General features: G+C 39.7%; 1 protein-coding gene across 1 annotated transcript; it reads left to right on the top strand.

The window, feature by feature from the left end:
- The first annotated feature begins 14,652 nt into the window (after window positions 1-14,652).
- LOC110889315 (protein ABSCISIC ACID-INSENSITIVE 5) lies at window positions 14,653-17,355 on the top strand. Its single transcript, XM_022136823.2, has 5 exons — window positions 14,653-14,808; window positions 15,410-16,558; window positions 16,642-16,713; window positions 16,801-16,830; window positions 16,922-17,355. The coding sequence occupies exons 2-5, from the start codon at window positions 15,422-15,424 to the stop codon at window positions 17,015-17,017; spliced, it is 1,335 nt and encodes a 444-aa protein (XP_021992515.1). The 5' UTR covers window positions 14,653-14,808; window positions 15,410-15,421; the 3' UTR covers window positions 17,018-17,355.
- The last annotated feature ends 1,412 nt before the right edge of the window (window positions 17,356-18,767 follow it).

Here is an 18,767-nt window from a genome sequence, read left to right as displayed (position 1 = left end):
TGCGATATGGCAACAAGTATCCACTTTCTATAATGGGTTGTTGCCACACACGAGACAAACACTTGACTCTAGCTCCGGGGGACTTTTAGGTAATCGCCGCCCGCATGAAATATATAATCAAATTGAGGAAATTGCTCAAACCAATTTCCAGTGGCACACTCCCCGAGGCAATAAATCTATTGCCCCGGGCGCCCATAAGGTTGATGAAAGCACCTCTTTACAAGCCCAAATCGAGGCCCTTTCTTCTAAAATTAAAAAGTTAGAGATGACAAAAACAGTCTCGGTTATGGCTTGTGAAGGGTGTGGTGGGCCACATGAAAATTGGAGTTGTATGAAAGAAACAGATGTTCAAACAGAATCGGTAAACTACATTGATAATAGACCTAGGCCGTCGGGTCCCCCAACGGGCACCTACAACCAAGGATGGCAAAACCACCCTAACCTTGGTTGGAGAGAACCCGACAATAGTAGTAACCAACAAAATCAACGAACAAACTTTCAACAACCAAGAAATGAGTCACAAAATTTCCCTCAACAACAAGGTGGACGAGAAAGGCTTGAAGATACTATATCTCGCCTTATCTCCGACACTGAAAAGAAAAACTCGGATAGGTTTGTACAATTAGAATCAAATTTTAGAAATCAACAAGCTAGTATACAAAACATCGAAAAACAAATAAATCAACTAGCCCAAAATTTCTCCGAAAGACCACAAGGCGCGTTACCAAGTAAGACCGAAACAAACCCAAAGGCGCAAGTTCATCTCATCACCTTACGGAACCGTACCGTGGGTCCCGCGGAAGGGCCACCTCCTACTGAGGAGATCACATCACCGCCCCATCAAGAGAAGGTTACTCCTCCACCTTTAGAGCCCACCAAGGCTCCTCCGGTTCTGTACCCCGGTAGGTTAATCCATCAAAAGACCAATGAGCAATTCGTAAAATTCGAAAGTATACTAAAACAATTGCATGTCAACATTCCTTTCATTGACGTCCTAACCCAAATGCCTAAATACTCTAAGTTCATGAGGGACTTCCTCACTCATAAAAGGAAATTGAAACATTGCAATTAGTTAACTTAGGCGAAGAATGCTCCGCCCTCGTACTCAACAAACTCCCCCAAAAGAAAACTGATCCCAGAATCTTCATAAATCCTTGCTCGATCGGGGACTCCCCCGTTCGTAATGCACTAGCCGACCTTGGGGCTAGCATTAACCTCATGCCCGCATCAATGTTCAAAAGACTCGGCCTAGGAAAAACGAGTCCTACAAAAATGAGTATACAACTTGGTGATCGATCTGTCAAATTCCCGCAAGGTGTCATTGAAAATCTCCTAGTCAAGGTCGACAATTTTGTCTACCCGACCAACTTTGTCATACTTGATATGGAAGAAGACACCGAAGTCCCCCTCATACTAGGGAGACCATTTCTCGCCACCGCACAAGCAGTGGTGGACATGAATGACGGAACACTCACTTTAAAATATGGGGATAATGAAGTAAAGTTCGGGGTTGGGAAGAGAATAGAGGACGATGACCCGGTCAATTACATGAAGGTTATTTATTCGAGTTTGGATGATGCTCTCCGACGGTGCAACATGGGATGCAAAACATCCCGCTCGGAAAACATATAACCTCACCTTGGGTCTAGCCAAGGACCCTTATAAACGTGGCGCACCACGGAGGCTGTCACACCCCGATTTCCACGAATATCACCGGTGGGCCCGGTGGGGGATTACCGTGACGTAGTTGGCAACAATATAGTCAAACCACACAATTATATGAATGCACAGCGGAAGCAAAAGATAAAATATATTACGTTCCGGATATGAAATAATATCAAGTGTTACGACGGAAAGTAAAGGATCCACAGGTGAATCAAAACAAAGAAATTGTTCAACAGACTTTAGACGCCTAGAACTTGCAAGATTCCTTATTAATGTCCTGAGCAGCTCCCAGCCTATTACGTACTTGTACATGTCACTTAGACTTTTGAAAATACGTCAGTTTTCACTGGTAAATACACTCAACTGACTCATTTGAAAAGAGTTTAGGAAAATTGATTTAGATGCACCAGGCACAAATTATTTTGACACTTTGATTAAAATGCACAGAGGCAAAATTAATCTTTTATAACTTGAGACAATCATAATTATGATCTTGTATACAGATTTACATGTTCGTTGTACGTTCAGGGCCCGATATAGAAACCGAGTCAAGATTAACAGACACGTCACAAGTATAGGCCCACTGAGCGTGAGATACCGTTTCCCTTATGCAGCTGTCAGGTGTATGCCGACACCCCGTGCATAAGACGTGACCATTTTATAATACAATGATGTCAAGGATATCCGGGACATGGTCATTAACCCCTAAAGGCTTTTATTTCAAAAAATACAGATCAAACCGGGTTACCTCAATAACTTAATCACAATCCGATTAAATATTCAATACCCGACCAAGCGGTATTATTATACCGTATCCCAAGCCCGTATAAGGAAAATAAGTTAAGAGTATTTACCTGAGCTAGCTCCTGTCTTAAACAGTAAGAATAATAACTCAGCCGTATTCACTTAAGTAAGCGTAGGTACAATTTACCGGAAGGCTCTAGTCTGGAACGATGGTATAAATAACCAATTAGAATGCTAACAGGTCTTTAATTAAGCCTAAGCTTAGACCGGTTAGTCTTAAAGAATTGTTACGGTTTAATCGCGTGAAAGGCGAAAACCGTGAATGGAGTGTGATTTTGACCCAACAAGTTTGAAGACTTGTTTCATATGGGTATAACAATCATACTCTGGATTTTGGGGTTAAAACAATATAGTTTGACCCGTTTCGGCTAAATTATGTAAACTAGTTACATAAGCCGAACCGTGCGCGCAATAGGCGCAACGGGTAACCGTGAGAGTCCTACGCTTGTTTCCTAATTCAATATGCCTTAAAGAGGTTGTGGTATCAGTAGGATACCTTCCGTGATGCCCGAAACGAGTTTAAGTTGGTGATACGCCCCGTAGGGGTTTTTCGGTCATTTTAAAGATTTTTAAAGGGTTTTTCGAGTTCTACAGGAAATCTGAGTTTCCCGAACAGTTTATAAAGTCCAAAATACTTTATTTATTATTTAAAATTAGTAGCAACTGGAATCGGGTGAAAAGACCTTATAGAACTCGATTTATGGCCGAAAAGGGCATATTCGGTATTTACCGAATCGTAGCCATAACCGCAGGTTATGAGCAAGGTAAAAATAATTAAAAATCTTTAAAAATCCCAAAATATTATTTTACATCAGTGAGTAAAAGGTTGGGTGTCGAAATCCGAGTTTAGATAGGCGTTATGCTAATTGCGCTATTTAATTACTAAAGTTTCGCAATTTGCGCTAATTGGCATAACTCTTATTCTGGACCTCGGATTGACATGAAATTTTAGGGACATGTTTAGAATTCAGTAACCAAGGTCATGATCCGTTCACATGTCCGAAAATCTCGTTTAAATTTATAAAGGGCGTTACGGTCAACTTTTAAGTAATTAGCGGAAATGCGTAAAAGACTCGGACAACCACGAACCGGTCATAGAGGGTTATACCATCATGTAACCTGGTCCTAAGAGAGTCCTAAGGCATATTTATACCTCACTAAAACGGGTCAGAACTGAAGTCAAAGCAAAAGTCAAACTTTTGCGACATTCGGCTCCGAACCGGGTTAATATAGCAAATGGTCGAACCAAACGAGCGTAAACAAGTTTATAAACTTATTATCAGGTTTTATGAATATCAAAACAGGTTTCGTATCATTTATATCATAGATTATGCAAGAATCGTTAAAATGGAATTCTGTTGACTTTTTATGCATTCGTTTGACTCGATTTTTGACATAGTTAGAGTGGTGATCGTGGGGAACCCTTTCAGAGGTTTATTACCCACATAAATACCAACTTATAACTACTTTTGATTCGAGATATGACTGAGCTATTTAGGAGTTATATCGAAGCCAAACCGTAGTTACGACGGTTGAATTTTTAGCTATATACTAAGCAAAAACTAAACTCCAAATGTTCTAAACAACTTACAGAAGTTTGAGCACGATTTAGATGGCTAGAAGAAGTCTTGGGAGCTTCAGAAATGATCAGAGAAGTTGTTTTGAGTTATGATTAAGTTGTGAACTTAATATGGCCTTTTATAGTAGTTTTCACCACAACTTTTTGACACACAAGTCCCCCAAATATCCACAACCTTCCAACATGAGTTCCTAATGCTTAGGGGTTGTTTAGGGACCAATTGGCAGGGTTTAAATGCATCTCATGGCGTTTAGAAGGCTGAACAGCCAATTTGAGCATGTTTCTGCATCTGGGCGCCTGACGCGGCCCGCATGGAAGATCCATGCACTTTGTACGCGGGTCGCCTGAGTTCAACATCAGACGCGTACAATTTAGGAGGCTCGCGGCCCGCCTCAACTTAACCCAAAACGCAACGCGGCCCGCGAGAGGGTTATTTTTCAAAGATTTTAAATCTTTTGTAATGATGACTAAATCTTTGTAATAAATAACAAAATCTTTAGTAATTATTAATGAAATCTTTAGTAATCATTAACTTGACCTTTCGGGTTTTGAAGGGGTAACAAAATCTTTAGTAATTAATAATGAAATCTTTAGTAATCATTAACTTGACCTTTCGGGTTTTGAAGGGGTAACTTTGCGATTTGGCCCTTGATTATTTACAACTAAGGGCCTTGTGTTATATACTCGCTTAGTTAAGTCCCTGGTTAGTTTATTTAATTATTCTGAAAGCCTTAGCTTTCATTATTGACGCTTTTAACCCTTCCCATACGAATTTGATCGTAACTTTCTCGTTTTAAAGCGGAACTTCGCGGAATTTATGCAGTATATTCTAGTGAGTGTATAATACTGTTACAAAGCCTCGGGAGCGTTAAAGGGTCAATCAGAGGTATAATTAAACATGTTGACACGGTTAACCCCTGTAGCTTGTAATCTCTCACTTTCTTCCACGTTTCGCTTCCGTACGATCCATGATTTATTCGTTTGAAGGTACAAGCACCATTTAGGGTTACTACACAGTATATTTACCCTTGCTTGACATTTATAACCCTTGAATTTATATATTTTCAAGGTTTGTCAAAGTTAGTCCTTTATTCAATATCAAATGCCACGTGTAAACTAATGACACGTGTTAACACATTATTGGACACAAAAATTCGAGGTGTTACAGAGGCATTCCGCGGAACTATCCTTAGTTTAGTTTAATCTTTTAGTTTTAATTTGCAGGAATAAAACACACCCGGGATGGCCAAGGATAACAAGGGAAACGAGAAACATGGCCCCATGCACGAAAACAGGGCCATCCGACAACAATTTCTTCATTACAGTAAGCTCTGCACGGGCCGTGTCCAGCCAACACGGTCCCGTGCTGACTGCAGAAAATTGCCCAGTTCAGGTAACTGGACACGGGCCGTGTTCACTGAACACGCCCCCGTGTCCAGGCTTCTGTTTCTTTTCCTTAATTTTTGTTACTGGCACCTGAACATGGGGCCGTGCCCGGTCACCACGGGGCCGTGTCCAGACTGCCAGTAACATAAATTTTTGCTTTTAACACTATTTTACACATTCAATCAACCTAAAAACTTATTTTTGGGACACATTGAGGACAATGTGTAATTTAAGTGTGGGGGGGGGATGCTAAAACCTTGAATTTTGCAAGTCCTAATAACAAACCTTACACAAAACTTTATTGGAACCGCTAATCACCCCAAAAATTTTTCAAAAATTTTCATTTTTTTTACTTGTCTAAAGTTGGGAATTCCAATTCTAACAAGGTTATATTTTTACAAATTTACAACCGATAGCGTCGTGATAAAAAGAACCAACATAAGAAAATTATGAAACGGCATGACAAGCTTAGTTAAAATTTGATTATATATACTTGATCACGTAAAAACCCATTCCCATAAAAGTGAGTTTTGAGCCTTTATTGAGCATACAAATACACATCTTTACACTAAATGCTCATTTTTCGTTTCTTGTGTGAATAGCCGCTTGGTTCTTACGACTCTAGAACTTGCCACGATAGTTCATTCCCGGTCCTTACCAAGTTAAACCCAAGTAAGTAAATGATGGAGGCATTAGGACTAACCCTTTTTCTTTCAACACCATTATTTTCATTTTTCTTTTCACCTACCCAAAAATTCCCCCTAGTTAACCCCTTTGAGCCTAAACCTTTTCATTTCTTAACCCAAAACCCTTTTACCCACCAAAACCCCTTTTTCATTTTTTACCCCTTATTTTAGTAACAAAGCTTGGTTTTTGTGTGACTCTTGAAAAAAAAATGAATAATGAATAATGATGAAGTTGGAAATAAACAAACAAAGCTCCTCAAACAAAAGCTTGTTTGAATAAATACTTCATTAAAAATAAAAAGTCACAAAAACAAAATGTTTTACGAAAACCAACGCTTTTTACGCCTTTCGCCCTTTTCAACTAACCACTAACCCAACCACCCACCTTTAGCCCAAGCCTAACCCTTCACCCAAAAAGTCCTCTTGATATTTACAAAGGTATAAAGTTAAAAAGGAGGAGGATTGATTGCTTGGCAAGCTTATGGTAGAAATAAGTTCCACGCCGCTCTCGAGTGATTCACTAAAAATACACCTTTGGCCGAGTGTGAGTGATTTCCCCCGTGAGGTATGTAAACTTGTATATAAATGGAATTTTAAAAAGGTATGTTATGCCTTAATAAATAATTTATCTTATGAAATGTTTTTAATAAATCATGACGAATAGGATTGTAAATAAATAAAAATAAAACCTAAACGATCTTGTAAAGTCCCGACACTCTATGACAAGCCCAAAAACCTTCTCTTCTACCCATTCCATTTGGGAGTGAATAAAGCCACATTATAAAGAGTTTTGCTTGAGGACAAGCAAAGATTCAAGTGTGGGGGTATTTGATACGCGCAAAATGCAACATATAAATTATATCAATTGTGGCATAAAACTAACCCTTTTTTAGTACTAATGTTGGAAAAAGTGTGCTTTTGTCTTCCTCTTGTATTTTCAGGATTAAATGTGCTCAAATTAACAAAAGAAGCAAAAAGACAGCGAAATCTAACATAAATACAAGAAAAGGGACAAAAGTGGATTGCCCGACCCCTTGACAACATCCTCCCAAGCAAAACAAAGAAGACAGAAGACTGAACACGCCCCGTGCCCAAGAAGCAGAAGAAAAGACAAACCTATAGAAGCTTCTACTGCCCACCACGGGGCCGTGCCCAGCGGACACGGGGGCGTGGTCAGAGTACTGCAGGCGCATTTATTGTAATTGCGAATTACAATTAATGAAGAGAGAGAGTGTCAGACGGACATGGGGCCGTGCCCAGGCTTCTGTTCAGCCTATAAATATGAGTGCTTGGAGCCATTTCAACTCATCCCTTGGCACACCACCTCTCTCTCACTTCACCCACCACCCACCACCATCACAACACCATCATCCACCACCATCATCCATTGTCCATCATAGAGTGTGTGAATCGTCTCGGGATCCAAGATTGATCGTAAGAGTTCTTGACAATCAAAGGCCATGTTTGCCTAAGTCTCTTACATCACTTGGTGAAGACAAGCGTTTAGTGTAATACTTTTTATTTTTAATCTTTTGCACTTTTTATTTGGTTTTGTATTAATGACTTTAATAACTAGTTTCTTATGTTAAAGGTGATTCTTCCTTATCATTTGTCAGTGGTGTCTTGACATTATTTTACTGTCTATATAAAATAAAAGATTTTCACCATTCATATCTCCACGGTCTATATGGAGGTATGTTGGCTACCTGGTCGGGGGTTAAGGGAACGGTTTGGTAAGAGTCTTGCCCTTGTTCAGGGTTTAGAGGTCCTGCAAGGGACCTGGGTCAAATTTAGTAGGATCTCCTTCAATACCCAAAGGTGTTGGATGGCGGGGATCCAAACTCTTTGACCCCCTCATAAGTTAAACTACTATTAATACTATAACCCGGCTACTTAGGACTGTATCCCTGCTGACTCAGACTACTTAGTCTAGGGTAACGTCACCTTCAAAAGAGGGGCCTACCATAATTTGCATTAATAACTCAATTAATTATCTTTCAATAATCCGACCCTTTAGGATTGTATACTTGCTGACTCAAACTACTGGGTTGAGGGTAACGTCACCTTCAAAAGAGGGGCCTACTACAATAACTATGATAATCTCTTAAACAAGTGCAAAAGTGCGAAAATAATCAAAGGTTACACTATACACGAGTCGGATCCAAGTGATTAATCTTGTCTATCTATTTTTATTTTTATTTTTCAGCATTTAGTTAGTTTTATTTTCTTAGTTTTAAAATCTTTTCTAACATTTTGATTTGATTAGACGTTGAGGATGAACCAGTACTAAAAGCTCTTGTGTCCTTGGACGACCTCGGTATCTTACCAACACTATACTACGTTCACGATGGGTGCACTTGCCCATATATGTGTTTAGTGTTAGTAAATATCATGTTTTATAAATTTAAAACTTGGCTAAAAAGTGTAAAAAGGGCTTAAAATATATACCTAAAACATATACACACTAGTACGCATCAGCACAGTTCTTGTTGCTGGAGCTGTTGTTGTTGTGCTTCTTCTTGCGGCGTGACAACTTGGATGGTTGAGCAGTGGCGGTTTCGGTGGTCGATGCAGTGGTGGCTTGATGCAGAGACTTGGAGGGCTTATCCCAGAAACCAGCTTTTACTCGCTTGTCGTTGATCTCGGCGGCAAGCAAGTAAGTCTCCTCAATTGATGATGTCTTGGCGGCATGAACAAAGTCGGCAACACAATCGGGTAGGACTCGAATGTACTTCTTGATGGCTATGTCTGACGTCTTGACTAGATCGGGACAGATGATGCTGAGCTGTTTAAAGCGCGTAGTCAAGGCAGCGTTATCTCCATCCTTCTGCTTAATGTTCCAAAACTCGTCCTCCAGCTTTTGGCGTTCATGGGGAGGGCAGAATTCGTCCATCATGATGGCTTTCAGCTCTTTCCATGTCAGCTCATAAGCTGCATCATTTCCGCGTTTGTTTCGTTCGGCCGTCCACCAGTCTAGAGCTCGGGACTGGAAGACGCCGGTTGCGTTTAGGGTACGGAGATTTTCTGGACATCTGCTTTGGCGCAGAGTGACTTCGATGGAATCAAACCATTGAAACATAGCTGTTGGGCCATCTTCTCCGGTGAATTCCTTTGGTCCGCATGCCTTGAACTGTTTAAAGCGGAAAACAGTCTTGGTAGCGTCTTTGGGAGCTTCAGTTCTCGACTCCTCAGAAGATTTGCTGACGTTTTCATAGACATCGCTCACAGCTTTTGCTACTTGTTTGGAGATGATAGCAGCAAGACGTCTGTCTCTCTTCTCTTGGCGGGTAAGTGGGGTTCGGTGTCCGGATGACGACATGGTCTGCAACAAACATCGTCGTGGGTCTCAGACACATCAAAATCGAATCTCACCTCACACGTCTACTACTTACTAAAGCTCAGGAACACGTCGAAGCACGTATCGCATAAACACATAAGCACATAATCGCAGATTCACGTAGTCACAGAAGCACATAAGCACGTAGGGCACAGAGGCATAGAAACACAGAAAACACATACGTGTTTAATCACAGAGGCAGTCAGAATACAGAAACCTATCATTCAAGTTCGCGTGTCGTTCGTATGTATATATATCGGTCGTGTATAGCATATCGAGTAGTATAGTATAATCGCATAAGTATAGTATAAGCATATATCGTAGCATGATGTCGTCTAGATTGTAGCGACTTGTTATCGTCTTGAGATAGGAGAGCAATGCGAGTTGTGTGTGTCGATCGAAATGATAGCAAAATCGAACAATTCTTCAAAAATTTAAACACATAAACGGATAAATATACACAAAACACATAAAAATAGACGAATTATCAGAGTGGCAACTGCTGACTTCAAAAAATCGAGAATCAGATCGTCTGCTGCTACTAGACATCGACTACCCAAAGCGATTCGACTATTCTCAAGAGACTTGTCGTCACATTTCGACTTTCGGGATCGTGTTTCCGCCTCGATTCTTGGGCATCCAGCACGTATTCCCTAGGTCATACTTGTGAGTTCAGGTCATTGGAGTCCGTCGAGGCTTTGGTGAGATAAATAAAAGTTGAAACAAGCTGTCAAGGTTAGGGTTTCACCCCTGGCTTAGCAACTTCTTCCTTGTTTTAGTGAAATTGAGGAGATTATTCATGAAAGTATGGATTTCACTCCTGATTTGGTATAATTCTCCTTGTTAAACAAGCGTTCGTTATTGAAAATAGTGAAGAAATCATTGATAAAACAACATTGACCTAGCAACTTAGTCGAGAGTTTGCGGTTTTTCACACCTAATCCCGACTGAGTCACTTATCGTTGTCCGAAAATTCGAGTTCGGTGATGATGAGAAGTAGCAGGATATATAGCACATAAGTTTGGTCTGTTGGTTCCTAACTATAGACTAGGTCTCTAAGACTTCGACCCGGACTAGGTCGAGTCTAGCCTAATTCCCTATAGTTATGGCTCTGATACCAATCTGTCACACCCCAACCGATGGCGGAATCATCGGGGCATGGCACTGAGCGAAACAGATTGTCCAGAAGTTTCCATAACAACTATCATTACCATTCAATTTATATAATACGTCCCATACCGTACCTCAAATGGCAAACAAATTATTACAAATAACATCTAGTCAAATATTCTGTTCCGACAATCAGATTTAAATATAAAAATTGTTCAAATGCTTCTAGAGACTCGATCTGCAAGATCTACAGACAACTATACTCTAGACGCTTATTCTAAGCTCGCCTTCCTAGCAGATAAGCATCCTAATTGCCTGTCACATACGTTGAAATAAAGTCAATACATATAATGTAAAGGTGAGCATACAAGTTTGATAATAGCATATAGAGTTCGAAATAGTTTACCCAAAACCAGCACGTACACAGAGGAAAACGAAGCATGTTAGTTATCGACATGGATCTATCGATACCAATGACTGCGGGTTGACTGCCCGAGGCGGTTCGCAATACATGATTACCACCGTAATCCATGCAAGTAATTGTCCTTAACAACCCCCGTGTGAACGGGTGCTGAGTCCAAACTATAGTACTATCGTCGTTAAGGCAGGTAGACAGCATTCCACGTGTAAACATAACAACAAGCATTCGTTTAGTCACGTAATACATGCGGTAACGGTTAGCGTGTGAAATGATTGAGTAGTGTGTTCGATTGTGATTTAGAATAAGTAACGTATGTAACACCCAAAAGTGCTGAAAGCAAAAAGGGTTCGAGTATACTCACAGTGATTGATGGATTGAAGGGAGCACTTGAGAGTAGGGTTAGCCTGAATAGTTCGATATCATAATGATAAGCAACGCGTAAAACGAAAACAAGTGTTGGAGGGTCGAACAGCCTGGTCGATCGGACGGTAGGTCCGATCGGACGGCTTGATCGTTTGGTTAACCAGTCCGTTCGGACAGTCTGTCCGGTTGGTCGGTAGGCCGATCGGATGGAATGTTCGAGTGGATTGTTTCTTCCTTTGAGAAGGATGTGTTTGTGTTTGTGTTTGATGGTTTGACTTTTGAAGTTTTCGTTGTAGCATTTGAAAACATTGAAGTATCCTTACCTTTCAGGTCGATTGGTCGAATGGATCGTTCGATCGGTCGGCTTAACCGATCGGTTAGGTACTTCAGCAACAAGTTCTTATCTGGGTGTCACCTGGTCGGACGGCTAGACCGATCGGGTGGCACTCCAACGCGTTGAACGTGTTGAAAATCGGTTAAGTGTTGAAGCATAATATCTCATGATCCAAAGAGTAATTCAATCAGACCATAGTCCGATCGAACCGCATTTCGTTTAATACTAAGCTTCATGAAATTGTCAATGTGTGGGGCCATGTGCTAGCCGATCGGCTGGCCTGGTCGATCGGCTGGCTTGTCCGATCGGCTGGGCTGTCCGTTCGGACAGTCAGCCCGGTCGGTCAGCTTCCTGACTTGGTCGGCCTGTTCGTCTAACACTTGGCTGTTCTGATTGTTTGACGTTATATCGAGGTACTTTGACAACGAGTTGAACCATAGAACCCTCGTTCTTGCTTGTTTCTCCTGCTCGGACAGGAATCACCCAAACCTGGCCGGTGAACTATTCGGAACAGAGTTTAACATTTAACCCGAAATCGGTGAACCTCGTGGATAGAACCCGAATCTTGAACCGCACAACTACTAGAATGATTAGTGAGTCGGTTCAAGCTCCGTTTCTACCGGTTTGAAGGCATTGAGTGTAAAAGAGTTGAAAGAAAGTTGGAAAATATTCTTTCAATCCTTTTCACCGTGTAAGTGTTTAGATCTATGATAGATCTTTGTTTGTTTATGTGGAAATCGGCTAGATCCAAGTGATTCTTGGAGGTTTGAAGCCAAAACATGAAGTTCTTCAAGAACACCATGATGACATCATCCTAGAACACTTGAATCTTGATGATTTCACGATTAGAAATCAAGATTTGAAGGATAGAAAGGTGTAGGAGTGTGTATAGATCAAGAAAGTACAAGATTTAGGATGGAATCTTACCGGAATCTGAAGGAATCTGAGAAAATGATGAGAGCACGAGCTGATCGGTCAGAGCTTTCCAAAAGTGGTAAAGATAACAATGACAGGGGTATTTATAGGATGCCAAAAGAGGAAAGGGCTGGCCGTTCGGTCAGGTATCCCGATCGGACAGCCTATCCGATCGGACAGCAGTCTGATCGGCTGGGCTGTTCGATCGGCTGAGAGCCTGATCGTTCAGCTGCCTGATTCGAGTGTTCGGTGCGACGATTTTTGATATTTCGATTTCGATTGCGTTTGATGAGAATACGATAGAGTTTCCTATTCAAGTTACTTTTAATCCCAACCACTATATCTAACATACAATCATCTATGTCTCGCGCTGTCTTGTTGCCACCAATTATCATAATTCGATTTTGATTGCGTTCGATTGAGTTTCGAGTTTCGATTGATTACCACACATAACATAAAGTAAACATGCACAGGTAACACACAAGGCACACACACACGTATAATAACACCAAGGTTGCATAATTCGCGTTTCGAGTTCGATGATGATTTGATTAGCTTGTTTATTGATTAATTGACTTTATCGCATTGTTACTTCCTACTATTCACAGTCGTTTAGCGTTTCGCATCGATTGAACATTCGATTACTTTGATTAATAACACTTACTCCACATAATACAACTAACGAAATCATAAAATAGACTAGCTACAGTCAAAGGAGTCAATCTTGACTTTGACTTTCGGTAACACGGGGTGTTACAATTATGTATGTGTGTAATTATCATATAAGTTGCGTAATAACTTTTATAAGTTAATTATGTATGTACATTGTATGTACATAATTATAAAATGAGTTACGTAATTTTTTGTATTTGTTGATTAATTATCATTATATTATAATTTGTATAACAAAGAAGTATAAACAATTTTTTTTACATACGCTACCCCGAGTTAGGGTTGTTCATGTGCCGAGCCGAGCCAAGCTAGGGCGAGCTGGGGCTCGGCTCAATTATAAACCGAGCTGGTTTGGCTCGACTCGGAATTGAAACCGAGTTGAAAATCTAAGCTCGGGCTCGGCTTGGTTTTAAACCGAGCTGGCTCGGCTTGGCTTGGTTTGGCTCGATTTTAAAAATAAAAATTAATACATAGCTCTCAAAATTCAGTATTCTAAAATATTATTTAATACTTCAAAAGAACATATTCAAAATAAGTTCAACCTAATACATTATAAGCCAAATCGCGTTCAACAACACAAAATAAGTTTTATATTTCAAGTAAATACAATATTTGTTCATTAACACAACAATCAACTTTAAATATGTCATATATATCAAACTAAAAGCCTAAATACATGTAAATTATAATCATTTTTTTTGTAATATATTATATGTATATAAAAATAAAATATATTATAAGTAAATAATTCGAGCTAAGCCGAGCCGAGCTACCAAGCGAGCCAAACCGAGCCAATTTGGCTCGTCACGAGCCGAGCCGAGCTAGCACTTTCTAACCGAGCCGACTCGGTTCACTTTCAAACCAAGCCACATCGAATGAACTTTTTCAAAGCTATATCCGAACGAACTCTGAGATACAAGCTTTTTAAACAGCCTTACCTGACTAATACACGGATGCAAACCTTGTACCATAATATACGTCGATAAAATGTAAAAACACAAATAGATTAATTTATTAGGTCATAAGTTTTCCACGTTGTCAAACAAAGATCAAGACGAAATACAAACACAACTACTCAATGACGTCGTATCTCAAAAGCCGTCGTCATATGCTGTCTGACATACGAAAGACACGTGGAAGAACCTAAGCACGTTACAGAATACGAGGCTGCTACAAATCAGACACATGTCCACGACGTGTCAATCGAAAATAGTTTCACATCCCCAAAATACCCCTCATCTGATCACATTCTCTCTTCCAAAATGCATGAAACTTAGAGTTTTAGTTCATACCATGGTTCGCCACCCTTAGTTTATAATTTCTTTGACCAGTTTACCCTTCATGTGGGTCCCACAGCATCATCTCTTACCTTCAACTCCTCCACTGCAAGCTACTGCAAGTTTTATTTAACCTAATTCATATTCTCTCTCTAACTTTCTCTCTCTACACGTATTGTTTATAGCTGTGGAGTTTGAGCTGTTTTTTCAGGTGGTTTCAAGGAGTTGTGATTAGATCTACTGGTTTCTGCCACTAAAGGTATAATGCATGCACTTGAAACTTTAGTGTTTTGATTATTTCAAGATCTTGAAGTTGTGTATTGGTATTTTGCAAAAAGTAGAAAGCTTTTTAGCCTAATCACACGTTTGATTACCGTACATGTGTCACACATAGAGAAAATAGAAGTTAATAATGTTAATTTGTTATGCAAAAATTAAATTCGGTATTTATAATCATGATTTTGCCAATGTTTATGGAAATTTTGATAGCAATTTATCACCATGTCGGGTCTTGTTATCGGGTTGGACTTGAACGTTAACAAGACCCGATCTGGATATGGTTTTATTAACATGCACCATAAATTCGGCTAGAAGGTGACCCAATACGAAGGCCTCGAAAAACACCGTCTGAGGACCGTCGTATAAAGAAGCTTGTTATGTTAAGTTGTTAACCGAAAAAACATATGTTTCTTGGAATTTAGGTGTGTTTTATTTGGTATTCTGGTAACTTTACGCAGTTAAAATTGATGTTCATAGTTGATTTCTAGGGTTAAAATTGATGTTTATACTATAGTTAAACTCTTACCGGTTATATATCATTTTGTGATTAGAGTTTTGTTCTAACTAGCTGAGACTAGCAGGAAAATAAACGGATGGTTGCTCCGGACACAGAAATCATGTCGCCCGGGGAAGTCGAGTCGCCAATGCAATCGGACCAACACCAAGCTAGGAATAATGTTCATAATAGTACACTGGTTCCGCCTCAACTCGGCCGCCAATCGTCAATCTATTCCCTTACTTTAGATGAATTTCAACATACTCTTAACGAGAGCGGAAAGAATTTCGGGTCGATGAATATGGACGAGTTTCTGAACAGCATTTGGACCGCTGAGGAAAACCAGGCCCACACTCAAGCCCACCCTCCCACGGCCGCCACCATTGGTGGTGGTATCTCCACTTCCGCCGCGATGGCCACTAACGGTGCTAGTAGTAGTGGGCAGTTTTTGATGGGAATCAACGCGAATTCGGCTGAACCGAATATGATTGCTAGGCAAGTAAGTTTATCTAGACAAGGGTCGTTGACTCTCCCGGGCCCGTTATCTAGGAAAACAGTCGATGAGGTTTGGTCCGAAATTCAAAAAACTCGACAAGATCACCAACAGCCAAGCAATGACAATAACTCGTGTAATGAACAAGTTCCCGGTGCCCAACGCCAACCGACTTATGGAGAAATGACCCTCGAGGATTTCTTAGTGAAGGCAGGGGTTGTTCGGGAACAAAATCATCCGAATGCTCCTCCTGTTCCACAGCAAGTTCCGGCTTCTTTTGGGCTGTACCCCACAAATGGAAACAATCGGATTATCGGACCTCCACCGAGCTCGGCCCACATGGTAAGGCCCATGTTAGGCCTTAGTACAGGTGGCGGTGCAAGTGTTATCCCACCATATTCACCCCTAATCAGGGAGACACCGGGTTATCCCGGAGGAAAACGAGCAGGCAATTATCAACAACAGCCGCCTCCATACGGTGGCATTGGGGGTAATGCAGGTGGTGTTGCTGGTGGTTATGGACAGGGGCTCGGGATTGGATCACCACCGAGTCCAGTATCTTCTGATGGAATTGCTACCACTCAGCTCGATAGTGGGAATCAGTATGCGCTGGAAATGGGAGGCATAAGAGGCGGACGAAAACGGATAATTGACGGTCCAGTTGAGAAAGTTGTGGAGAGGCGCCAACGAAGGATGATAAAAAACCGCGAGTCTGCTGCAAGATCTCGGGCTAGAAAACAGGTGCTTAGAGCCGTAAAAACTTGGAACTCTTTCATCTTTTAAAGTCGGAAGGTTATCGTCCTCTTTTTTCTTTGTTTGGGCAGGCTTACACCGTGGAACTGGAGGCCGAATTGAACATGCTAAAAGAGGAGAATGCTCAACTCAAGCAAGCTCTGGTAAGATCCAAATTCTTTCGCATTTTAAGTCGTATCAATTTTGCGGATCAAATATAAATTTTACATGTTTACTGCCTGTTTTTACAGGCAGAAATTGAGAGAAAAAGAAAACAACAGGTGCTCACATCTTCTAAACTGTTTTATTTATCCTTAAACAACTACTTTTATTTGTTGTAAAAGTAAAAACTGAAGCCTCAAATCAATGCAGTTTTCGGAAGAAATAAGGATGAAAGGTGTGACAAAGTGTCAAAAAGTGAGAGACAAGTCAAGGATGTTAAGGAGGACTTCAAGTTGTCCAACCTGATTGCCAGTCAAATAGACATCCAGTAACGGTTTTTTGTATTTCGTGCAAACTTGAATAACAGATGACATATTATATTATATATAGGTGGTTTGGTTCTTTGTTGTATGAGAAAACTGAGGGATGCAAGCACGCTGGCTAGTCGGGATCACCGGGAAAGTGATCGACGATGCGTCGATCTGGTCGGTCGAATTGTCCCGTAAAAGCCTTGGCGGCTGCTTGTCTTCGTATCTCGTGTGAATTATAGTCATTATAGATTTGATCTTGCATGTAAATTTGCATTTTTTAACCAAGTTGGAACAGGGTATGCAAAAGTTTCTTTCATAACAAAGCTTATATGTGCGCACACAAGCGTGTGTCAATCTTCGAAGGGTTCATGTCCTAATAAACAGCACGTGGATCTACATTATGCATATACATACTATGATTATAATGTGTGATGTTATATTAATTCTGAGTAGGTTATATATATATCTTGCATGTAAAGTTTCTTTTAGTATGCAAACCAATGTTCACCAACATTTTATATTATATTATATTATAATATAATGTAATAGTGGGTAAGGTTATTGTAAAAAAGACTAAAAGAGTGTGAGAAAGGTAAGAAAGAATCTCAGTCATTAGATCTAAATTAATTGAAAAGGGTAAACAAGTAATTTTATCATTAATTCAATTAACTAAAAACTTTCCATAACCGCCACCTCCATAACCGCCACCTTAATTATAGGAAGTATATAACACCATTCAGTAAGTATATAACACCATTCAGCAAGTATATAACACCATTCACCATTTATCAAGTATATAACACCATTCAACAAGTATATAACACCATCTATTGACTAAACATCTAATCGAAACATATTTTTTTCTCTATATAAGTATAGCAATATGGTACTCATATTAAAGATAAAAAAACGCTCGTTATTATGGTGTAATTTTTTTTTAAAAAAAAGTTACGTATAAAAAGTTATTGACGTTTAAAAAAGACGAGGGAGTTACATGTGCATTACCTAATTTCTAGTGGGTTTAAAAGACTATATTGCCCCTAGATATTTCAAATCAGTCCAAATTAATGAAAATATTTTACAATTTGGTCCATATTGATCTCAACCATTAGATCAAAAGATCTAATGACTGAGATTCTTTGTTACCTTTCTCACACTTTAAGCCTTTTTTACAGAATCCTCTACCTAATGTAATAATATTATAATATATATTAAATAACATAATATTAGCTCAAGAAATTTTATGTCCCTTTTTTGTTTTGATCACTAAAAGTTTTCCTTTTTACATTTTTGTCACATAAATCTGGACAATTTTTTTTCCTATTCTTTTATCAAATACATTAAATAATTTTGTGTGTTATATTTTCTCTACTTATTTTAGTTTAAAATAATTATAGTTTTATCTAATTTTTTTGTTCAATTTGTTTATTAATTGTAACAAATTTGGATATGCCATGGTTTTACTCGAGCTTTACTTGACGTGTAACTTTTTGGTGATGTGTGAATATACCGTCACATGTGTTTCTATCATCATAAGTGTTTTTTATCTAATGGTTTTAATTGAGTTTAATTTACGACATGACATTCTGCCGCAACATGCAGGATATATTACTAGTCAAATATAAAAAATAGCTTACACTTTGAATTAACATTGTGTTGTGATTGGTCACGTCTATGTCTTGCATGCATGCATGGGCGAAGCTTTATCGGGGCCGGGTGCCCCGGCCTCTATTCGATTTTTGCTC

Source organism: Helianthus annuus, chromosome 4, assembly GCF_002127325.2.
Source record: "Helianthus annuus cultivar XRQ/B chromosome 4, HanXRQr2.0-SUNRISE, whole genome shotgun sequence".
NCBI lineage: Eukaryota > Viridiplantae > Streptophyta > Magnoliopsida > Asterales > Asteraceae > Helianthus > Helianthus annuus.
The sequence above is the reverse complement of the archived record's forward strand: the minus strand, read 5'-3'. Positions and strand labels throughout refer to the sequence as shown.